Genomic DNA, 19,021 nt, shown 5'->3' on the forward strand with positions numbered 1-19,021 from the left:
CTGTAGACATAGTTAAATGAACCTTGTGTCTGACTTACTGAATCACCGTGCTTTGAAATGTTTCACTCCGTTTATTGACATGGGTTGCTTTGACCTTGCTCTTCCACCAGATGTCGCCAATTTAGCTTTTACTGAAGTACCACAGCTCCGAATCTATTGAGCCGGGACACGTATGTTTATGTGTCTAAAAACATAAAGAATGTGTGAAAGATATATCTGAGATGACGATTTAATGACGAAATAAGCAGTTATCTTTTACCCACTGAAGATGAAATGGAAATTTATTTCATAATTTCATTGTTTTTTATGTGTGTGCTAGTATTATTGTAGGTTGTTTAAGACACGTATTCTTTATTATTTTTAATAATAATATATGTTCAAATTATACGCACAAGTGCCTTATTTTGTTTGTCATGTATATACTTTATAAAATTCCAAATTAGCCGCCACTTACTTCCGGACAAAACCACATCCCGGAAATGACGTAGTGCCTACTGTCGCCATGGCGCTGGTAGTGTTCACGGCTGTGTGACTACCGTGATGTCTTCGCCACCATCAACATTACAATGTCTTTCAAGAGCACAACGATGAATTGGAGGACGGTGTTGTTTTACGGTTGTGCTGTGAGTCTTCTTGCTGTTGGCCTGAAAGAATTACTCACTGGCTTCGAAGACAACAGATGCAGTATGACCTACATGTTTGAATACCCACAATATCTGGTATGTAACAAGTGCTACTACTAAACCTACATGCTTGAATACCCACAGTACCTGGTATGTAACAATTACTACTACCAAACCAATCAATGATAATGATTACTAAGCGGCCATGTTTGCCATACCCACAGTATCTGTCATGTAAGAATACTACTCAACCTATAAATTATAAGTATTACTAAACCTACATGTCAGTATACCCTGGTTAGGGGGAACGTAACAATTTTGAAAATCATAACATCAGCAAGGTGTAGTGCAAATCTGCCTTATTTACAAAAAATAATTATCTTTTCTTTTGACATGTTGATATTGAAAACAAAGAAAAACGATGCAGGTGTTACAATGATTACAATGATTCAATGCATGTTATTTATTTTAATATTACATATTATTCACACAAATTACACAAGACAAAACAAAAAAGTGGTATTCACGAGATTTTAACTTTACTTCAAAGAAAAGTGCAATGAAAAAAAATTTGACAATATATATTGCAATATACTAATTTAATTTCTACTATCGCCCCCACCCATCAAGACAATGTATGACAACAGTGCTCTGTCCATTCATGCTGTTCCTTTATGGGTCAAACGTGGCCTTCAAAATAAGAGCTATGTTCACTTCATCCTGTTTACTTGTGGTAACAAAATAAGGGTGTCATAAAAAAAATAACTTGCAACAAAATTGAGTATACTAGTGCTAATACATTAGCTTAAGGCTCAGCTCATAAACAAACCTTTTGTTTGATGTTCGGCACCCAGGTTAGTGTATGTTTTAAGCATCAAACTGATAATGCGGTTATCGTTGCTTTGTAGCATTTTGTCAGTATTGTTTTAGTATGGATAAGTCACTCATAAATAACAGATTATTCATTTTATAATAGCTTTATTATGTTTAGTGAGCACCTGTGTCCATTCATGTGTCTGTAAAGCAATACCTTAGGAAAGCTGAGGAAGTGAACTGGTAACACCAGTTTTTCCTGAGGTATCTAAAGTAATGCAAATAGTTTTCAAGCAAGTCAGGCGGATGTTTTTTTTTCTTTTTCTGGTTGACCTGTTTACTGACTTTGTTGTTGCTGTGTTAACAAAATAAGCTACAGCTTTCAGTCAATCTGCATCCAAATTTAATAGCGTCCTCCTTTTTGGACACCAGATTGCCCAGAAAGAAGGGATGGTTCGGATATTTGACATGAAGTTGTATGAAATCCTCATTAGCGGTGTAGTGTATCAACACTGACTTACCCCCACGTTGTCTGGTGAGCTTTGGTCGGATTTTGGTGATGAGCAACATCAACAAATCCTGTTCCAAATAAAGAGTTTGGCTTCTCACAATATGCATTCCAAAGAGTAATAAATCATCCCAAAAATGCGTCCTTGAAAATATCAAACCTCACAATCACACGGCGTTACTTTCTCCCCCGTCATCATCAACAATATGCATTCCAAAGAGTAATAAATCATCCCAAAAATGCATACTTGAAAATATCAAACCTCACAATCACTCGGCGTTACTTTCTCCCCCATCATCAACAATATGCATTCCAAAGAGTAATAAATCATCCCAAAAATGCATCCTTGAAAATATCAGACCTCACAATCACTCGGCGTTACTTTCTCCCCCGTCATCATCAACAATATGCATTCCAAAGAGTAATAAATCATCCCAAAAATGCATACTTGAAAATATCAAACCTCACAATCACTCGGCGTTACTTTCTCCCCCGTCATCATCACCGATTGTTGTGTATTTGTTCCACAGTGTTTACATGCACAGCTTGCGTCACAACGTTCTTCATCTGCTGTGGAACATATACTGTACACAACAATGGACAGGCGATTTTTTTTCGTGATGCAAGTGTATTACTCTTATTAACGCATATTGTTTTGAGAAGCCAAACACTGCACCGAAGTTGTTCCACCAACTGACCGGAACTACATTTACACTACACTACACTGCTGATGGGGATGTCAAAAAATCTGAACTATTTCAGTGTTTTTTTCATGATTATAGACCATACGCAATCTACATAAATCTACGTAAACAGGAATAGGAATGCTTTAATCTTGATGAAAAAGAGCATGAAGAAGAGGAACAGGAACAACCCAACATTGTTCCTGTCGGAACCTGTTGCTCTGATGGTATTTGCTAAGGAAATCCAAATAGCAATCAGTCGGGGATCAAATACATAATAGAAGACAGGACAGGAAGATAGAACTTGACCACAAACAAATTAGATTGGCTGAACTAATGACAGACATGAAATTGCATCTGACAACTTTGCATGTTTGCAACATGTGCATGTTGCGTTCACAGCGTGTGCCATTGCCTCGTCGTGTTGCCAGACTGTACCCAGCATACGGGCTCTACCTGTACGGAGAGGGGCGCTATGCCCAGGAGACACGAGAACTTAAACTCTTTGGTGCACCGTTGCTCTTCCTGCCTGGAAATGCAGGGAGTTACAAACAAGGTAATCAATGTTTTCAATGTGATATGTGTTTAACCAGGTGCTTCTGGGTTTGAATCCAGCTGGGAGCTCTTTGTGGAGTATCTATGGTCTCACTGTGTGTGCGGATGTGGACTTTCTTTTGGTGCTGTGACGAGTCTTGTATTGATCACACCCTGACAAAACCTATATTGAGTGGACTATTCTGCCATCTTTATTTACATATTTTGCCAAGCTGTCACTGGCTGTACTTAGCTTCTGGTCTTTGGACTCAAAATGTGACTTTTCACCGCTGTGACATTTTGTTATTAAAACAAGCAATGTGGTTAGCTCGGAGTTTTTGTCCCACGGGGAAGCCATAAGTGGATGTCACGTTCATGGGGTATGTAGATAGAGTACTAGGAAGACCTGGGTTTGAACTCCCTGTGTGGAGTTTGCATGGTTTTCACCGGGTACTCTGGTTTCCTCCCACATTCCGAAAACATGCTAGGTTAAATGGCGACTCCAAATTGTCCATAGCTATGAATGTGAGTGTGAATGGTTGTTTGTCTATATGTGCCCTGTGATTGGCTGGCGACCAGTGTGCCCCACCTATCGCCCAAAAGTCAGCTAGGATCGGCTCTGGCATACCCTCGCTACCCTAATGAGGATAAGATGTTAATAAGATGTTGAAAAATTAACAGTTAATCCATGTGATCGGTATCGGAATTGGAAGCATAAAACCCGGATCGTAGCATCCCTAATTCCCACACATTTTCTAAATCTGTTGAGTATCCTGCTTGTTTTCATTGTCTAAATCTTGGATTGTCTTCTTGAAGCTCGTTCTCTGGGCTCTGTGGCCTTGAGGAAAGCAGAACGCATGGAAGGTGGTCTCCACTTCAATGTGTTCACTGTTGACTTCAATGAAGAGCTTGTGGCGCTCTATGGGGGCAGTTTGCTGCGACAGACACACTTCCTGCATGAGAGCATTAAAGCCATCCTGAAGCTCTACAAGGTCAGTCTCAAATCATTCACAATTCAGACAAGAATCTAGGAATAGACATAGAATACTCCAGAATTTGGAAGCGAGGTTCTGAAGATGTTGGAAATATCATTTTGATTGATTTTAACTCTCTTGTTTTTCTTTTCTGGAAACATTTCAGCACTTAAAGACACCCCCCAAGAGCGTGGTTCTTGTGGGCCACTCAATGGGGGGTGTGGTGGCACGGGCACTGTTCACTTTGCCCCACTTCAACACAAATCTGGTGAATCTCATCATCACCCACGCTTCCCCTCATGTGGCTCCAGTGCTGGCCATGGACCCGTACCTGCTGGGTAAGGAACTCTCCAGCCTGACACTGTATTTTTATTTATTATTTTACACCATTACTTTCTGCATTACTTCCTGTGTAATGTCTTTAATATAAGTGTGATATCATTATCTTTGCTCATCGGTCAATAAAATACCGTATTTTCCGGACTATAAGACACACTTTTTTTCATAGGTTGGCTGTTCCTGCGACTTATACTCCAGAGCGATTTATAAAAGAAAAAAGTGTTTATGTTACATAAACACTGGACACCTTTTCTGTTCATGTTTATTTTTTGTGTAGCTGTTAGCATTGTGTTAGCATATCTTACATCTATTCAGCCTGTTCTTTATTATTTTATTGTTAGAACTTGCCTTCCAAGAGGATGTAATGTCGGTTTTGGTGAAGTAGTTTGTAAAATAAATTACCCGCAAAAAATGCGACTTATACTCCGGAGCGACTTATAGTCCAGAAAATACGGTACTAGTAAATTTCCTGGAGAAGAATAGAGTGTGTGTACTTCATATACTTGGGACTTTTTCATCTCTATATTCTATATGTTATGTGCTAGATTTCTATTCTTCATTGAGGCAAAACTGGGAGAAGCAAGCAAAGAAGCTGAAGAACGTAACGGTCCTGTCAGTGGGTGGTGGTTACCGTGACTACCAAGTACGCTCCGGCCTCACGTCCTTACCTTCTTCCCCTCCAGGAGACCCCAATAAATTGTCTCTTGTGGTAAGTTTCAGCTTTTGGTTGTGAAAGTATTATCGTTTAAGTATTATACATAAATGATATATATATTTACAATTACGTCACTGCATGTAAATACTTTTGAGCACCTGAAAATTGATGTAGTGCTTTAATTTCTAAGTGGTATTTCTTTCAAGGTCACTGCAATTCCCAGGACCTGGGTTTCCACTGACCATTTATCCATAGTATGGTGAGAGATATGACCTTTTTCTTTTAAACCTTGCGAAGATTATGAGTCACATGATGTTGTATGTACTGTATATATGCTTTGAACATTTTGTTCCAGGTGCAAAGAGCTTGTTCTCGCTACTGTTCGAGCTTTCTTTGACCTTATGGATCCTGAAACTAGACAGGTCAGTTATGACTGATGGGAATTATGATATTTAGCACAGGGAGAAGAAGTAATAGCATCTTGATAAAGGTGTTTTTAGTTGACAGAGAACCCAGAAAAGAGAATGGCTGTACTGAACCACCACTTCATTCGACACCCGGTCAGAATGATGGACGACACGGAAGAATCATCCATCACTCTCCCAGGTTTATTTTCTGTCAACTTATATTTTTGTTTCATCCTGTATTTGCATCTAATTGCATGTAAATATGTTGTGTATATAACATTTAATATTCAAAACCTTCTTTCTAAGGCTAGTTTCCTTGATGTTAAAACTGAGTACATATTATAGAAAGCTGTTTTAGCTATATAGTAATCCTCGTTTATTGCAGTTAATTGGTTCCAGACCCGGCCATGATTAGTGAATTTCTGTGAAGTAGGATTCATTTCCATAAACTGAATGTTTCCGTAGTTATTGCATGCTGTAGAAAAGCTTTTTATGTCTTCTAAATGCGGTTTCTAATAGTTTTACACCCCTCTGGACATGAATTAACACCCATATAGTGACCTTTATACTCCTAATACTCAAGATGTAATCAGAGAACATCAGCCATTTATAACATAAATAAAACAGTATATTTTTTAGTGTCCAAGTTTGATTATTTCTTCATGCTGGTAGTCTTTAATACTATTTATTTTTCACGATTTACTCAAAAGCATTCTGTCAATGAAGCAGATGTCTGTTTCCATAATAAAAAATATATATGTTTTTTTACAACTTTGCCTGCCTGCTATACTGCATTGTATATATGCTTTTGTGTTTTTACCATTACAGACGATCCAGAAGCGTGGAGTGAAGTTAACAGTTTGCGCTTGGCTTATACCACACCAAAGGTATTAGATATTTCCAGTGTCCCATTAGTTAAGATTATACATTGACTGTGTACGGTGGCCTTACTGCAGGCGTTTACTGAAGACGGTCCTGTCCAGTGTTTTGGATAGAGAGCTTGATGTTTATAGTATGTATGTACTGGAAGTCTTCAGTAATGCTTTGTACTTTCAGGAAGTAGAGGTCCGATACTTCTTATTTGCCCTTTCAAGTCGCAGGAAAGCCTACAGTCATTTCTACTGTCGGAGCAGTAACTTGGTGAGTTTAAACTTAGTTCTTTTGTCACCATTGAAAAAAATGTCGGAGGGACCATGCTATTATTATTAAGCTTGTTGGCAAGCATAGTTTTGGGATCATTATCATCTTTCTAACACGTCCAGTCTACTTGATGCTCATTTTAGCTCAAGCAAAGATTCAGTGTGTTACTCAGGCACATGCAAATTACTTTTATTTATCACCTTTATGGAATGGAATGGCCTTTATTGTCATTATACAAGATGTACAACGAGATTGGAGAGCTTCTCCTTTCAGTGCAATCAATAGTCAAGTTAAAAAAGTATACAAAAAGTAGAGTAAAAAAAGATAGTTTAACAAGATATCCAAAATATACACATAATATTGCACAGGAGCATACATATTGCAGATATATTAATTTTAGTGCAATGATGAATGGGTCTTAGTGCAAGTAATGAGTGGTATATACAGATGAGTAAAGTCACGTATGAGTGTATTGTATTGAGTGTATTGAGTTGTTAAATAAATATATGTTTCCGAGGTAGTAACAGAGGCAGTGATGGAAATATTGCACATCATTACGCTAATGACCGAGCTCGTTGTATGTCTGAGTTCAGGGTGGTAATGGCTCTTGGGAAGATGTTTCTCAGTCTGTTTGTTTTATTTAACATATAGTATATGTACATTCAATATTATTATTAAACTGGGTTTTTGTTCATTCACATTGTGGTAAACTTTCAAAATGAAGTACTGACTTCCCCTACTTTTTGTCCGACAGGACATGACCAGCTGGGTATATGGCTGCACGCACAGGAATGGTTCTTCATGGTAAGAATGTGATTGGAGTCGACTGCCTTTGACAATCAGCAGTTTAATATTGTCACTGTCCTGTAGCACAGTAGAATAAATTTTCTCCACAGTTTACATGCAGTGGACTTGTCAAAGGGGACTGAGCTTCTGCCTCCATATAAGGTAAATAAAGGATTTTATTTTTTTTTACTCCAATGATGAGCTGCTGGTGGTGGTTTATTGTTGTCTGTCACCCATCTTCAGGTCCTCACACTGAGTCTCAGTGACTTGTCTTCAGTCACTCATTTGGTGGTTTCGGCCTCCAACCTCAATGTCAAAAGGGTAGGTGATTTACGCTGTTTTTTGTATTAAATTTGTCCAGATTGATGTTTCATTTGAGAATTGTAACTTAAACTTAAAACCCACAAAGAATAAGCTGTGGGCCAATAACAAACAAACTATGTACTGCAAACCGTGCTTGGGCTACACTTTGGACACCCCTGCATTACTGTACTCAAAGTGAACTGAATAGTGACCTTAATAGTGAAGCACGGTGATGGCGTACAAGAGTACACTCCTAGTATGTATAGTAAGTGTAACAAACATGTCTGATTGAAAGGTAAGCAAAGTGGAATACTTTTACTCTGAACTCTTATTGCAGTTCATGGTGGAGTGTGAGTGGCAACGACAGCAATCTCTGACTCTGTCAGTTCCTGTTCCACATGTTCTCTCCTTGGGTGAGTTGTGATGTGTCGCTTGCGACTGTGCTCTCACTTTTCTATTTGAGACATACCTTATATGTGATTGTTGTGTTTTTAGGTTGGACTGTCAGTGACATCACCATCCCTCTCACTGGGCTTCTTCACACCATTGAGCTCCAACACTTTCACCAGGTATTTGTCAACACTTTGTACCTACATTGCCACTGTATTGTCACCCTTGTTTTGTTTTTAGGTTTATCAGGCTTTCAAGATTAGTGTCGGAAGTCAGTGCAAAGCACAGAAAGGTACATTCTTTTGTCATGCAAGCACAATTTGAACAACATACATGAAAAAAAGCTGACTGCATGTTTGCCAGTAGATAGATTGCCCAGTGTGTACAGAATGAACGTGCCATGGTTTCTGGAGGACTCCTTTACGACAGCCAGGTCAGTGCTATTAGTTTTCCTCATATGTGCAACAGACCAATAAAACACATATATTAGATTAGAACCGCTTCTCCCTACACACAAACCACTAGTTCTGCTTCGTGCCCATAAAGCATGGTTGGCCCCATTGTCCACCCACCAATCCATCATTTTCCTCCGCTTATCTGGGTCCGGGGTCGCGGGGGGCAGCAGTCTCAGTAGGGAAGCCCAGACTTCCCGGTCCCCGGCCACTTCCTCCAGCTCCACCGCGAGGACACCAAGGTGTTCCCAGGCCAGCTGTGAGACATAGCGTGTCCGAGGTCTACCTTTTCCCGGCTGGGCATGCCCGGAACACCTCACCAGGGAGGCGTCCGGCAGGACTAGATGCCCGAGCTACCTCAACTGACTCCTCTCGATAAGAAGGAGAAGCGGCTCTACTCTGAGTGCCTCACTCTAACCACCCATTGTGTAACCACCCTAACCAGCTCCTTCACCCATTGTCCACATTCAACGCAAATGTGAAGGATTTGCATCGCTGACGTGAGGTATAGAGTATCAAGTTAGTCGGAGGCAGCAACTGAAAAAATGGTAATCTGACAATGAGTGGTGGCATTTGGAAGAATAAAAGAATTGCAAAATTCACCTACCCAGCTATCAGTCCTTGGTGGTGTAATGATACAGTTGCTGCCCTTTAACGCAGACGATTCAGAGCATGCATTTAACTAAATTCAGATTCATGTAAGATAATAAAAAAATAGCTAATAATGGGTCAGTTAGGTCCTAGAGATATAGTAACCACAGCTGCCTAGGGAATTCTTTTCAGCGCTTCTGGCACGCCAATTTAGCCATATTTCCTCTTGTTCTTGTGTACTCTTTCCACCAGTGTACCGTCAGTGACGGAGATCTCTGGGATGCTCCACACTAGTCGTCCAGACAACACATCAAGTGTCCGCCTTCAGCTCCACACTGCCCCCAACTGTCAATATAAGGTAGTATGGCCACAGTCTTCAGAACGTTGGCTGCAGGTATATGACCTCTACAATATGACTTTTTTTTTCTCAGGTGTCAGTGAGGACTTCATTACCCAGAGTGTTGGGACAGGTAAATAACATTTTTAAAAATATGTATACATGACTGATTGCTTAAAGTGGCATAATATCAATTTATAGTGAGGCAAACAGAACAGAACATTTATCCCGGGCTCACACTGAATCCGTCACGGCTCCACAAAATGCCAGGAATAAGAATGTTTTGAGTGCACCTAAACTTTGAATTTTTACTTCCTTGTCAGGATTTTAGTCAGCGTGTCATGTATATACTGTACTTTGACCTGTATATACAATTTGACTGTGAATACTAGAGAGAATAAAAAATTGTTCTCTATATTCATTTTTTTCAAAGCATTAGAGGTAGGCATTATTTAATCTTTTCATTCTGGATAAAAGGGACCAAAAGGAATCAGAATCATACCTGTGATGAGTACTTCTGACCTGAACAGTAAATAATACCTTTTCCATCTCCTTCCGCGGTGTCCTCTGGACATATTTGGTCATAACTCTCCTGTTTCTTGATGGGGATTATGGTGCAGTTTGCTTGTGATACAAATGAGGCCACAATAAAAATGTATGACAGCAAAATCTGACTTTTGGTTATCTCGTCTCACAGATTCTGAGATTCTTCGGCCCCATGGTGCCAGTGTACACAACTGTAACTCTTCTCCTGGCCTGTGGCAGTCAGCTGTACTCTATCCTGGTGTCATGTAGACCCGCAGCCATGCACTTGATGCTGGGCAAAGGATTTCAACCTCATAAAGTCAACCTGTCAGTTTATATCCTTCATATTATATTTAGGTAAGTATGGTAGTGGCGTTAGAGCATGTTTCATGTAAGAACCTGGTGAAAACGTTGCAAATGTAATATATATTTTTTAATCTCTCCATCAGTTGTAACTGGGCAAAAGATGTGTGCTCCCTGCTTTGCCTTCCCCCAATGGATGTCGCCCCTCCCACCATCCCTAATGGGACCGTTCATGAGAATGTGACGGCATCTTTAGAATGGCCACACCTACTCCACCCTCTCCTTTACATCTTTGGGGCAGCAGTGGCTTTTTGGGGAAGCGCACTGCTCCAAGTCATTACCCGCCTGATGTCATTGATATTAGCAGTGCTACACAGGTATATAAAAGATGTACAACAAGCATGTTGGATACAGACTGGATGATAAGGTTATCAAAGTGTATTTGGATCACACAGAAAAACAAAAGAAAAGGCCTGGATTCAGGACAAATGTTACATTTTATAGCATAGGTGTCACGTTTGTCCCAAAGTGTCTTTAAGGACAACACAGTCATTGTTTTGGAGTGGCTATGACAAAGCCCTGATCTTTGCAGCATTTAGCAACTAGAAACAATTTTGTTAATGCTAACTGACCTAAAACAGGAAAGGTTTACTCTTGATTTAATTCCAGATAGTGAAAATATATAAAAAATAAATAAAAAATATTTTTAAAAAATATATTTTTTACATCACATATGTTAATTTCTGTTTTCTGTTTGTTCCCTGTGCTAGACCATCTGTCTCAAGTGACTGCGGTACTCTACAACTGCGGACCCAGGTTCTTGTCACACTGTCTCTGACTGTTGTGGGCGGGACATCCTGTGGAGCATTGTCAATCATTGCTGCCTTTCTGCTTCACCTTTATAGGGTAAGTCCAACAAAAGCATGACCTGGTATCTTCATTTTTTTAAATATTATTAGGTGTACTGTGGACAAAGATGCTAAGTACAATTGTTTTAAAGTAAATTAATGTAAGACACATCAGATTTTGGACATGAGAGGATGACTGTAGATCACTGTTATTCACAGCGGGTTACTTTCCAAGACCTATACACAATACAACAATACACTCAGCTCATGAGTCGGGACGATACACGATACTGGGTTCACATTACTTTTAAGACAACAATGAGAGTAAAATAAAGGAACGGACAAACAAGACTTTAACTGTGTCACAAACAATGCAGGTACATTTAGCAATGTTTTCTAACTTTGCATGCAAACTTTTTTGACTAATTGAAAAAAGTTAAAATAATGACAACAATTGTAGTTGCTATTATTAATCATTTACATTGATGTGTTGCTGTGCATACATTTAAACTCGATTACAGATGGCAGTCGATTAGCTTTATGTTTACGCTAAAAGAACTACCGTTTTCTTGATGCTTACTTAAGAGTGTGGTACCAGGAAGTTAAGAATTTCTTATATAGATTCAACTATCACATGTTTTGATTGACGTTCTATGTAGCAATTGTGTTTTGAGTTGACAAATCTTTAGTAAGTTTGATCAAAAGTAGAATTACTACAGCTTCTGCTTGCACAGTAATACTGTGGCAGCTGTAGAACTCAGATTTAAAAACCAAAATAAATAAATAAAAATAGCTCATCAATGTGAGCGACGCTGGGAACACAGAGTGCAGGTTGAATTGCAAGGTTTATACTGTGCGTAAAAATTGTAATGTGCAGTTCCAATCCTGCCTCTTGCACTCCACTACTCCACTACACTACTTCCATATTATATGTATTACCATTCACAGTACCGATGCGATCTTGCATAGGAAATTAAGGCCTTAATTTTTCATTTAGCAGTCAGTAACCTTTTGTATATCCAGGTACTAAGACTCCAGATGACAGAAAGATACTTGAGTCACATTCTGAATCTGGTAAGACATATACAACACGACATAATTAAATTTGTATCATATTAAGAGTTTCAATACCTGTGTACGTACAATGTTTTCAGGCACCTCGGAAGCAGAAAGGAGTTGAAAATTCCAGTCAAGCCAAAGAATGTTATGGCAGCCCGCCCCTGCTATCCGAGTTGGCTTTACAGGAGGCGACAGATGACCTGCAGCTTCACCTCACTTTGTCTGCACTCTTAACTGTGCCCGTAATTCTTAGTGCACCCTCACTTTTACACTGGATACGGAACTTAAGGTACTGTGTTACACAATCCTTATGGGAAAATTTGGTATTATTTGGTACAACATTGTATGTTTGTCAGTAGAAACGCCGCCTTGAACACTATTTGGTGTAAAAGATTGTTTACTGTTGCTCTAGTTTACGCTAGTTTATTAATATCATTATTATTAGTTTGTTGCGAATAACGGCACGGCGGTCAAGTGGTTAGCGCGCAGACCTCACAGCTAGGAGACCAGGGTTCAATTCCACCCTCGGCCATCTCTGTGTGGAGTTTGCATGTTCTCCCCGTGCATGCGTGGGTTTTCTCCGGGTACTCTGGTTTCCTCCCACATTCCAAAAACAATTTGGGGACTCCAAATATGAATGTGAGTGTGAATGGTTGTTTGTCTATATGTGCCCTGTGATTGGCTGGCGACCAGTGCAGGGTGTACCCCGCCTCTCGCACGAAGACAGCTGGGATAGGCTCCAGCACCCCCGCGACCAGTAGAAAATGAATGAATGAATGTTGCCAATAACAGAGTGTAGTTCAGTTTTTAATTCACTGGCTAGCAATTTCTTTGTCCATAAATAATAATATTGTTATAATATTGTTATTAGCCCGTACACTGTTTATTTATTAGCACAAAACGCTTGTGCTTTAAGCAATTACAAGGGTCTGGTAATGGTTAAAGGGAGGATTTTACAGTTTCCAATGTTAGCCGGCACACAATCCTCGTTTACATAAAATACACATTTAGTTGTGAAACAGAAAGTTAATGTAAAACAAGTGATTTATTTTATCCCTTTGCAGGTACTCCACCCAGCTTGATCCTGACCCCTGTTGGCCACACTACATACCTGTAATCATTGTTTACATGCTGCTTATTAATGCCAACACTTCCAAGCTCAGCAACAGGTATGTTAGCATGCACAATGAAATTCTACTCTAATGTCCAACATTTCTTTTTTTTTTTTTTAATTGTTTCTCTTAGTAAAGTGCTGCATCTGACTTCTTGCCTCCCGTTACCCGTGTCCATTGCCATGGTGACCTTCTCACCACTTCACCTGTACAGAGTGACTTACTTCCTGTTGGGAGTCCTCGTTCCCTTGGCGCTGTGTTGTCTTCTCTAATGGTATCCAGCTGTTTTCAGTCTTTAACTGACGAGGAACCCGAGGCAAGTGTTTGAAGCTTGTTGTCAGGTTCATTAGAGCAGAGCCATAGACATACAGTACATCGCTTGGTGAACCGCCTTCTCGATAATCGCATGAAAAGCTCCGTGGCATTTCCAAGAGTTGGGAATGGCCTTGGAACATTTGTTGCCAATGAGGTATATTCTCCATGACCAAGTTTGCCTTACCCTGTATATCTATAGCCCTGCCAGTCTGCCTTCAATAAGACAGACCTCAACACCTTGTTAAGCTGATCAGCAGGGTGTTATTGTTTGAATGTTTGTTTCCACTGTCACTGCACTGCCGCAGCTCAGCAACGTGAGTTGTTTTTTTTTTCCAGATTGACTGTTGTAGCTCTGCCTCAAACATTGCCGGTGTCATTCACTCATTCATTCATTCCATCAGAGAACCCAAAGCAGCCGAGTTCACGCACCACGTAGTCCACTACTGCAGCAATAAGAAGGTCTGCATAGCGTGGTCAGTACAGTGGATCTCCGCATATTCACAATCTTACAAATTTGTGGATGTTTGATGCATTTTATTGTGGGAAAATCATCCCCAGAAGTCAAACTTCAGGATGTGTTCAAAAAGGAAAAACTTGCCAAGTCATCATTAATGATTGAATGAAAGCACTGTTACATAATTAAGAAAAAAGAGAAGGGAATCAGAAGCACTGTAATAGCAAGTTTTTTTTTTAAGTTATGTTTTCATCATCATACTGCACAGCAAATTTCATCATCCTTCATTATTGGTGAGTACCTCTACATTTTATAATTTAAAATGCTTTAAGTGTGAATCTTTACAGTATTCAAAGCTGGATTATGCTTCTATGATGGCTTGATATCTTCCTTCTTGGTGAGTGAACAACCTAAAATTACCACAATTATTAATTGCAAATGTTGATATGAAGTCGGCGGAAAATGTCAGCGTCAAGCTAGCAAGAGGGTTTGGATTGGGAGGCGCCCGCCTCAACAAAGCAGCATAATTCGGGCACTAATAGAGTGTAAATATAGACATTTGTATGGGTTTCGGTTACTCGTGTTTACTTGTTGTTGGTGGGTTATGTCAGAAATAACCGGGGGGAGGTCTTTATTTACACTTGTGGAGGCATGTCTTCTTTTTGAAGCTAAAAAAAATATTTAGTACTCGTAATTGCATGTCTCAACCATGCAGAATTGCAGCCGAACAAACCGAATACGAATCAAGGCTATTAACACTAAAGAACACTTTTTTTAGTTTTTTGTCCGATACAACTTTGGCATTGGTAATGCTTTAATCGGGTGTCAAATTCTTCCTGTATTTCTTCAGCTATTTCATATAAAGCAAGCTAGGAAAAATGTACGTAATCGGGCTTTAAGCCTTAAACTACTGTGGGAAGCCTGACTTGACGTATTTGTTACAATAGCAAAAATGCTAATGAAACATTTCCCGTAATTCAAATTACATCTGTGCTATACAAAGTTGCTACTCAATTTGACTTATTTTTAAGGAATACATTGACCTAATGTTTACGTAACACATCTTGAACAATAATTTGTAGTATTTTATGAAAGGCGTTACACATCTCCTTTAAATGGCTAACTATGGGTTAACAGTGAACTCATTGGAATGATCTCTTGTTTCATTTTAGGACCCTAAAATGTTCAACGAGCCTGATTGTGTTTAATTATTGACTATTATTTATTGTTGTCAGCAAAAACCACAATCTTGAATCACCGAGTGAATGGTTGATGAAGGGACATTGGTAAAAGGTAGAAAGGTGCATAGCGAAAGAAGGCCATAGAGCATTGAAGATCCAGTAATGCCTTCAGACTGTGAATGGGGGTGAAATTCACCTGTGATTTGTCACATTGCTGCAGCATGAGCAGGCTTACGGTACCACAGGACCACGCCTCCTTCATGCTACACTGACTCCTCAAACTGATAGTTGCGGTCCCAGCCAAGACACAATACTAGATAATATATATATTAATATACTAAACTAAATCTTAAACTAAGATTCCCAAATAATGAGCACTAAAAAAATTGCACATATTATAAGCGGCCGTGTTGTGATCTACTATGATTGGTCCGCACCACTTTTCTTTCATTCTTTTTGCATGCAGTACCCGCAGAGCAGATTTACCATTAGGCAAACACAAACAATTTCCATGGGCCCCCAAAATGTCTCATCATAACTGTTTTTTCCCTTTGAAGTATATATTACTGTTTTAGACTCCTATAGAGCAGCTACACACAATAACCCACACAGAAAAATTTCTACAAATGCCCTTGGCGTTTGCCTGTGTTTACCTCATGGTAAGCCCGCCCGGAACTTTGATCTTAATATTGGCCAATATTGGTATCTCTTTCTTGTTTTGTTTTTATATTTCATTACTTAGAGTAGCACGTTGTGAAGATTAAAAGAGTCAAGTAAATTTGGACAAGAAGAAAATGTCTGACCACACGGACAATAATGGATGGACTTGTATTCAAAGTGCCTCTTTAAGATTTTTTTTGCCAGTTCAAAGACTTTCTTTTAATTATACAGTAGCCTATACATCATCTCAATGACAGTCATTGTGGAAACACTTTTCAACTACTGAAGCTCTGCATACAAATGGATGAGACCATGTCAAAATACTGTTGTTGTTGTTGTTATATTTCCGATATATTATTATTCCAATATATTATTCCACCCCAAACATTGACCCCAGAAGTCAGATTGATTTAAAATGTAAAGAATCAGTACACAATTTAGTACGGCGTTCATTCTTCCAAATCATTTTACGCAAACATAATATTTGAATCAACACACATATTTGTGAACAATGTAACAATATATACAAATAACAATACAACACAATGTAACAATATCAATAGCAGATTGTCTTTGATTGAACCTCCAGTTCAACCCGTGTCCCCAATAAAGACAAGCGCTACAGAACATTGATGGTAATAATAACAACATAATAATGCAGTTATATAATTGTTTGAGCAATATAAGTCAATAGTGCATGTAAACAAAAGCAAAATTTATCTCTGAGGTTCTAAACCTTACAATATACAATATGCATTTGAACAACACAACAAAAAAAGTCAATAAGAGAACTGAAAAATATAATTCTCATGACACTAGTATTGATCTGATACGATTTGTATCGTTTTATCCTCCTCTCGTTATCAATCATGTAAAACAATGGCGATAACTTGGTGATGTAATCAGTCGCGTTGTGCCAATTTGCTTTCTGCTTTCTGGTATTTTTTGTTTATGTTTAGGGTAGGGTATATGTGTTGGATTTGGTTGGTGTGACAGAGCCTCATGACTCTTTTGTTGTCGTTATTATCAGTGCTGATTAGCATCGAGTTTTTTTTATATTTGCCGCCTTTGAGCTATTGGAGTTGCTGTGCCTTTCTACAATGACATATTGTCGTATGCTCCTACGCTCGTACACTCGGTACACAGCCGGACGGAGTACTCGAGATGTGTATACCGCATACAATACAATATAAGCAATTACTGTATTTCTATTGTGTTGTTTTGTTAGCACCGTTTGCTATTACACTAGCTATTGAACTGATGAGCGAGTCATACATGTCCGTCATGTAATTTCTATACAGACACGCTTGGTTTAAACATTCCTGTTGTGTGCAACGTGAATGTACCTGCATTGAGTGTCTGTGTGTAGTAACAAACTTGACATGCACGCGGTCCGTGTCCTTGTGCAAAGATGGAGCAAATTTACTGGGAATACTATACAGATTTATGTCTGTGTTCACTGTGATTACAACACTATTAGATATTCTTGTACAGTGGGGAAAATAACCATTTGGTCGCCTGTTGATTTTGTAAAAAACTGTTCATATTTTCACACTTACAAAATCAGCAGGGGTTGAAATATTTATTTTCACCAGTGTACTGTACATACAATATACTGTGTTGTCTTGGAGAAAGCAGTCAAATCCAAAATGTACTTGATGTGACATGATGTTAAACACTGTCTACCATGGTGAAGAATGTGAAAATTAATAATTTCATATAGCGGAAGTGTGTTTAATGGCAGAGCTACTGTACTTCTGTACTTGTGTGCATTGGCACATTGCTAAAAAAAAAAAAAAGGCTATATGATTTGGTTGTGTGTGTGTGTGTGTCACACAATCATAACAAGTCCTAATGACCAATGAATCATATACATAATCCACACATCTTAACATTTGAATAAACTTGAATTAAGCTCAAACTCATCTTACTAATCAAGGCTAATAATTTTTAAAACTGACTAGTTATTTTGTACCCGAGAGCAACATGATACACTAACTGCCATTGTAAACAAGTGTAGTTGTTGTAATGAACAATAATGTCACAATGCAATATGACAGTGGTGAAATAGTGATGGCTGTAAATATAAATATATTGCTGTGTGTGCTTTTAGCCTATGGGTGGACTTTGAACTCGTAATGTCTCATCTTGTTTGCTTGTTGTGAAACATTGTGGAAAAGCAAGCAGCAAGATGCATTGAAACGATCAAACCACATCATACCGCTGTGAAGGACGACGCTCAGGTCTAAGCATTATTGTGCTTTTGTATCAGGGTTTATCTAACGTCATTGTCAATGTGCAATTTTTTTCACACCAATAAAACTTGGGAAAATGTTTCTGAGTTGTTTCTATGCAAGTTAAAACTACTTAATGATTCCCTTAGGGCAGGGGTCTCAAATTCAATTTACTTGGGGGCCACTGGAGCTAGGGTCTGGGTGAGACTGGGCCGCATCAGGTTTTCCAAAAAAAAAAAAAAAAACGCATTTATTAAAAACAGAAAAATGAATAAACTTTGCTTTGGTTCCGATTTTCTACAATAAAAGCGCTGATAAAACATTCCACTGTTCTCAAATATCTTAATTTTTATTTTTCTACACAAAATATGATGAAAAATAAATAAATCAAGAATAAAGAAAATGAATCAATCAGTAAATAATTCCGGCAATCAAATCTACTGTTTGTGTCTCACCAGAGTAACATTACTGACCTCCAGTGGCCATTGTAGACTACTACATGTCATTCACACCAACTTAGAATGCCTTTAAATTTGTAGTTTAGTTCATTGACTCACTTCATGCTTGAAATCACTTAATATGAAAAAATAATATTTTCTTCAACATAAAATTTTATGGGGCTGCACGGCGAACTAGTGGTTAGCGCGCAGACCTCACACCTAGGAGACCAGGGTTCAATTCCACCCTCGGCCATCTCTGTGTGGAGTTTGCATGTTCTCCCCGTGCATGCGTGGGTTTTCTCCGGGTACTCCGGTTTCCTCCCACATTCCAAAAACATGCTAGGTTAATTGGCGA

General features: G+C 38.9%; 1 protein-coding gene across 2 annotated transcripts; it reads left to right on the plus strand.

The window, feature by feature from the left end:
• The first annotated feature begins 501 nt into the window (after positions 1–501).
• pgap1 (post-GPI attachment to proteins inositol deacylase 1) lies at positions 502–17,876 on the plus strand. Of its 2 annotated transcripts, none has more exons than XM_058082771.1 (26): positions 502–719; positions 3,030–3,183; positions 3,978–4,153; positions 4,302–4,473; positions 5,020–5,183; positions 5,336–5,388; positions 5,485–5,551; positions 5,630–5,735; positions 6,365–6,423; positions 6,593–6,676; positions 7,431–7,480; positions 7,573–7,624; positions 7,706–7,783; positions 8,103–8,178; positions 8,261–8,334; positions 8,396–8,447; positions 8,519–8,588; positions 9,451–9,556; positions 9,630–9,668; positions 10,233–10,417; positions 10,510–10,740; positions 11,134–11,269; positions 12,235–12,285; positions 12,366–12,559; positions 13,335–13,439; positions 13,516–17,876. In XM_058082771.1, exons 1-26 carry the CDS (start codon positions 567–569, stop codon positions 13,652–13,654), a joined length of 2,826 nt encoding a protein of 941 aa, XP_057938754.1. In that variant the 5' UTR covers positions 502–566; the 3' UTR covers positions 13,655–17,876. The 2 variants fall into 2 exon arrangements, with proteins under 2 accessions (XP_057938754.1, XP_057938755.1); XM_058082772.1 differs by having other exon boundaries at positions 8,522–8,588.
• The last annotated feature ends 1,145 nt before the right edge of the window (positions 17,877–19,021 follow it).

This window comes from Doryrhamphus excisus, chromosome 9 (assembly GCF_030265055.1).
Source record: "Doryrhamphus excisus isolate RoL2022-K1 chromosome 9, RoL_Dexc_1.0, whole genome shotgun sequence".
Classification (NCBI taxonomy): Eukaryota; Metazoa; Chordata; class Actinopteri; order Syngnathiformes; family Syngnathidae; genus Doryrhamphus; species Doryrhamphus excisus.

Coding starts and splice junctions, on each gene's coding strand:
- pgap1 (XM_058082771.1), top strand. CDS start 567: ATGTCTTTCAAGAGCACAACGATGAATTGGAGGACGGTGTTGTTTTAC. Junction 5,184..5,335: donor CCAATAAATTGTCTCTTGTG/GTAAGTTTCAGC, acceptor ATTTCTTTCAAG/GTCACTGCAATTCCCAGGAC. Junction 7,784..8,102: donor CCAACCTCAATGTCAAAAGG/GTAGGTGATTTA, acceptor CTCTTATTGCAG/TTCATGGTGGAGTGTGAGTG.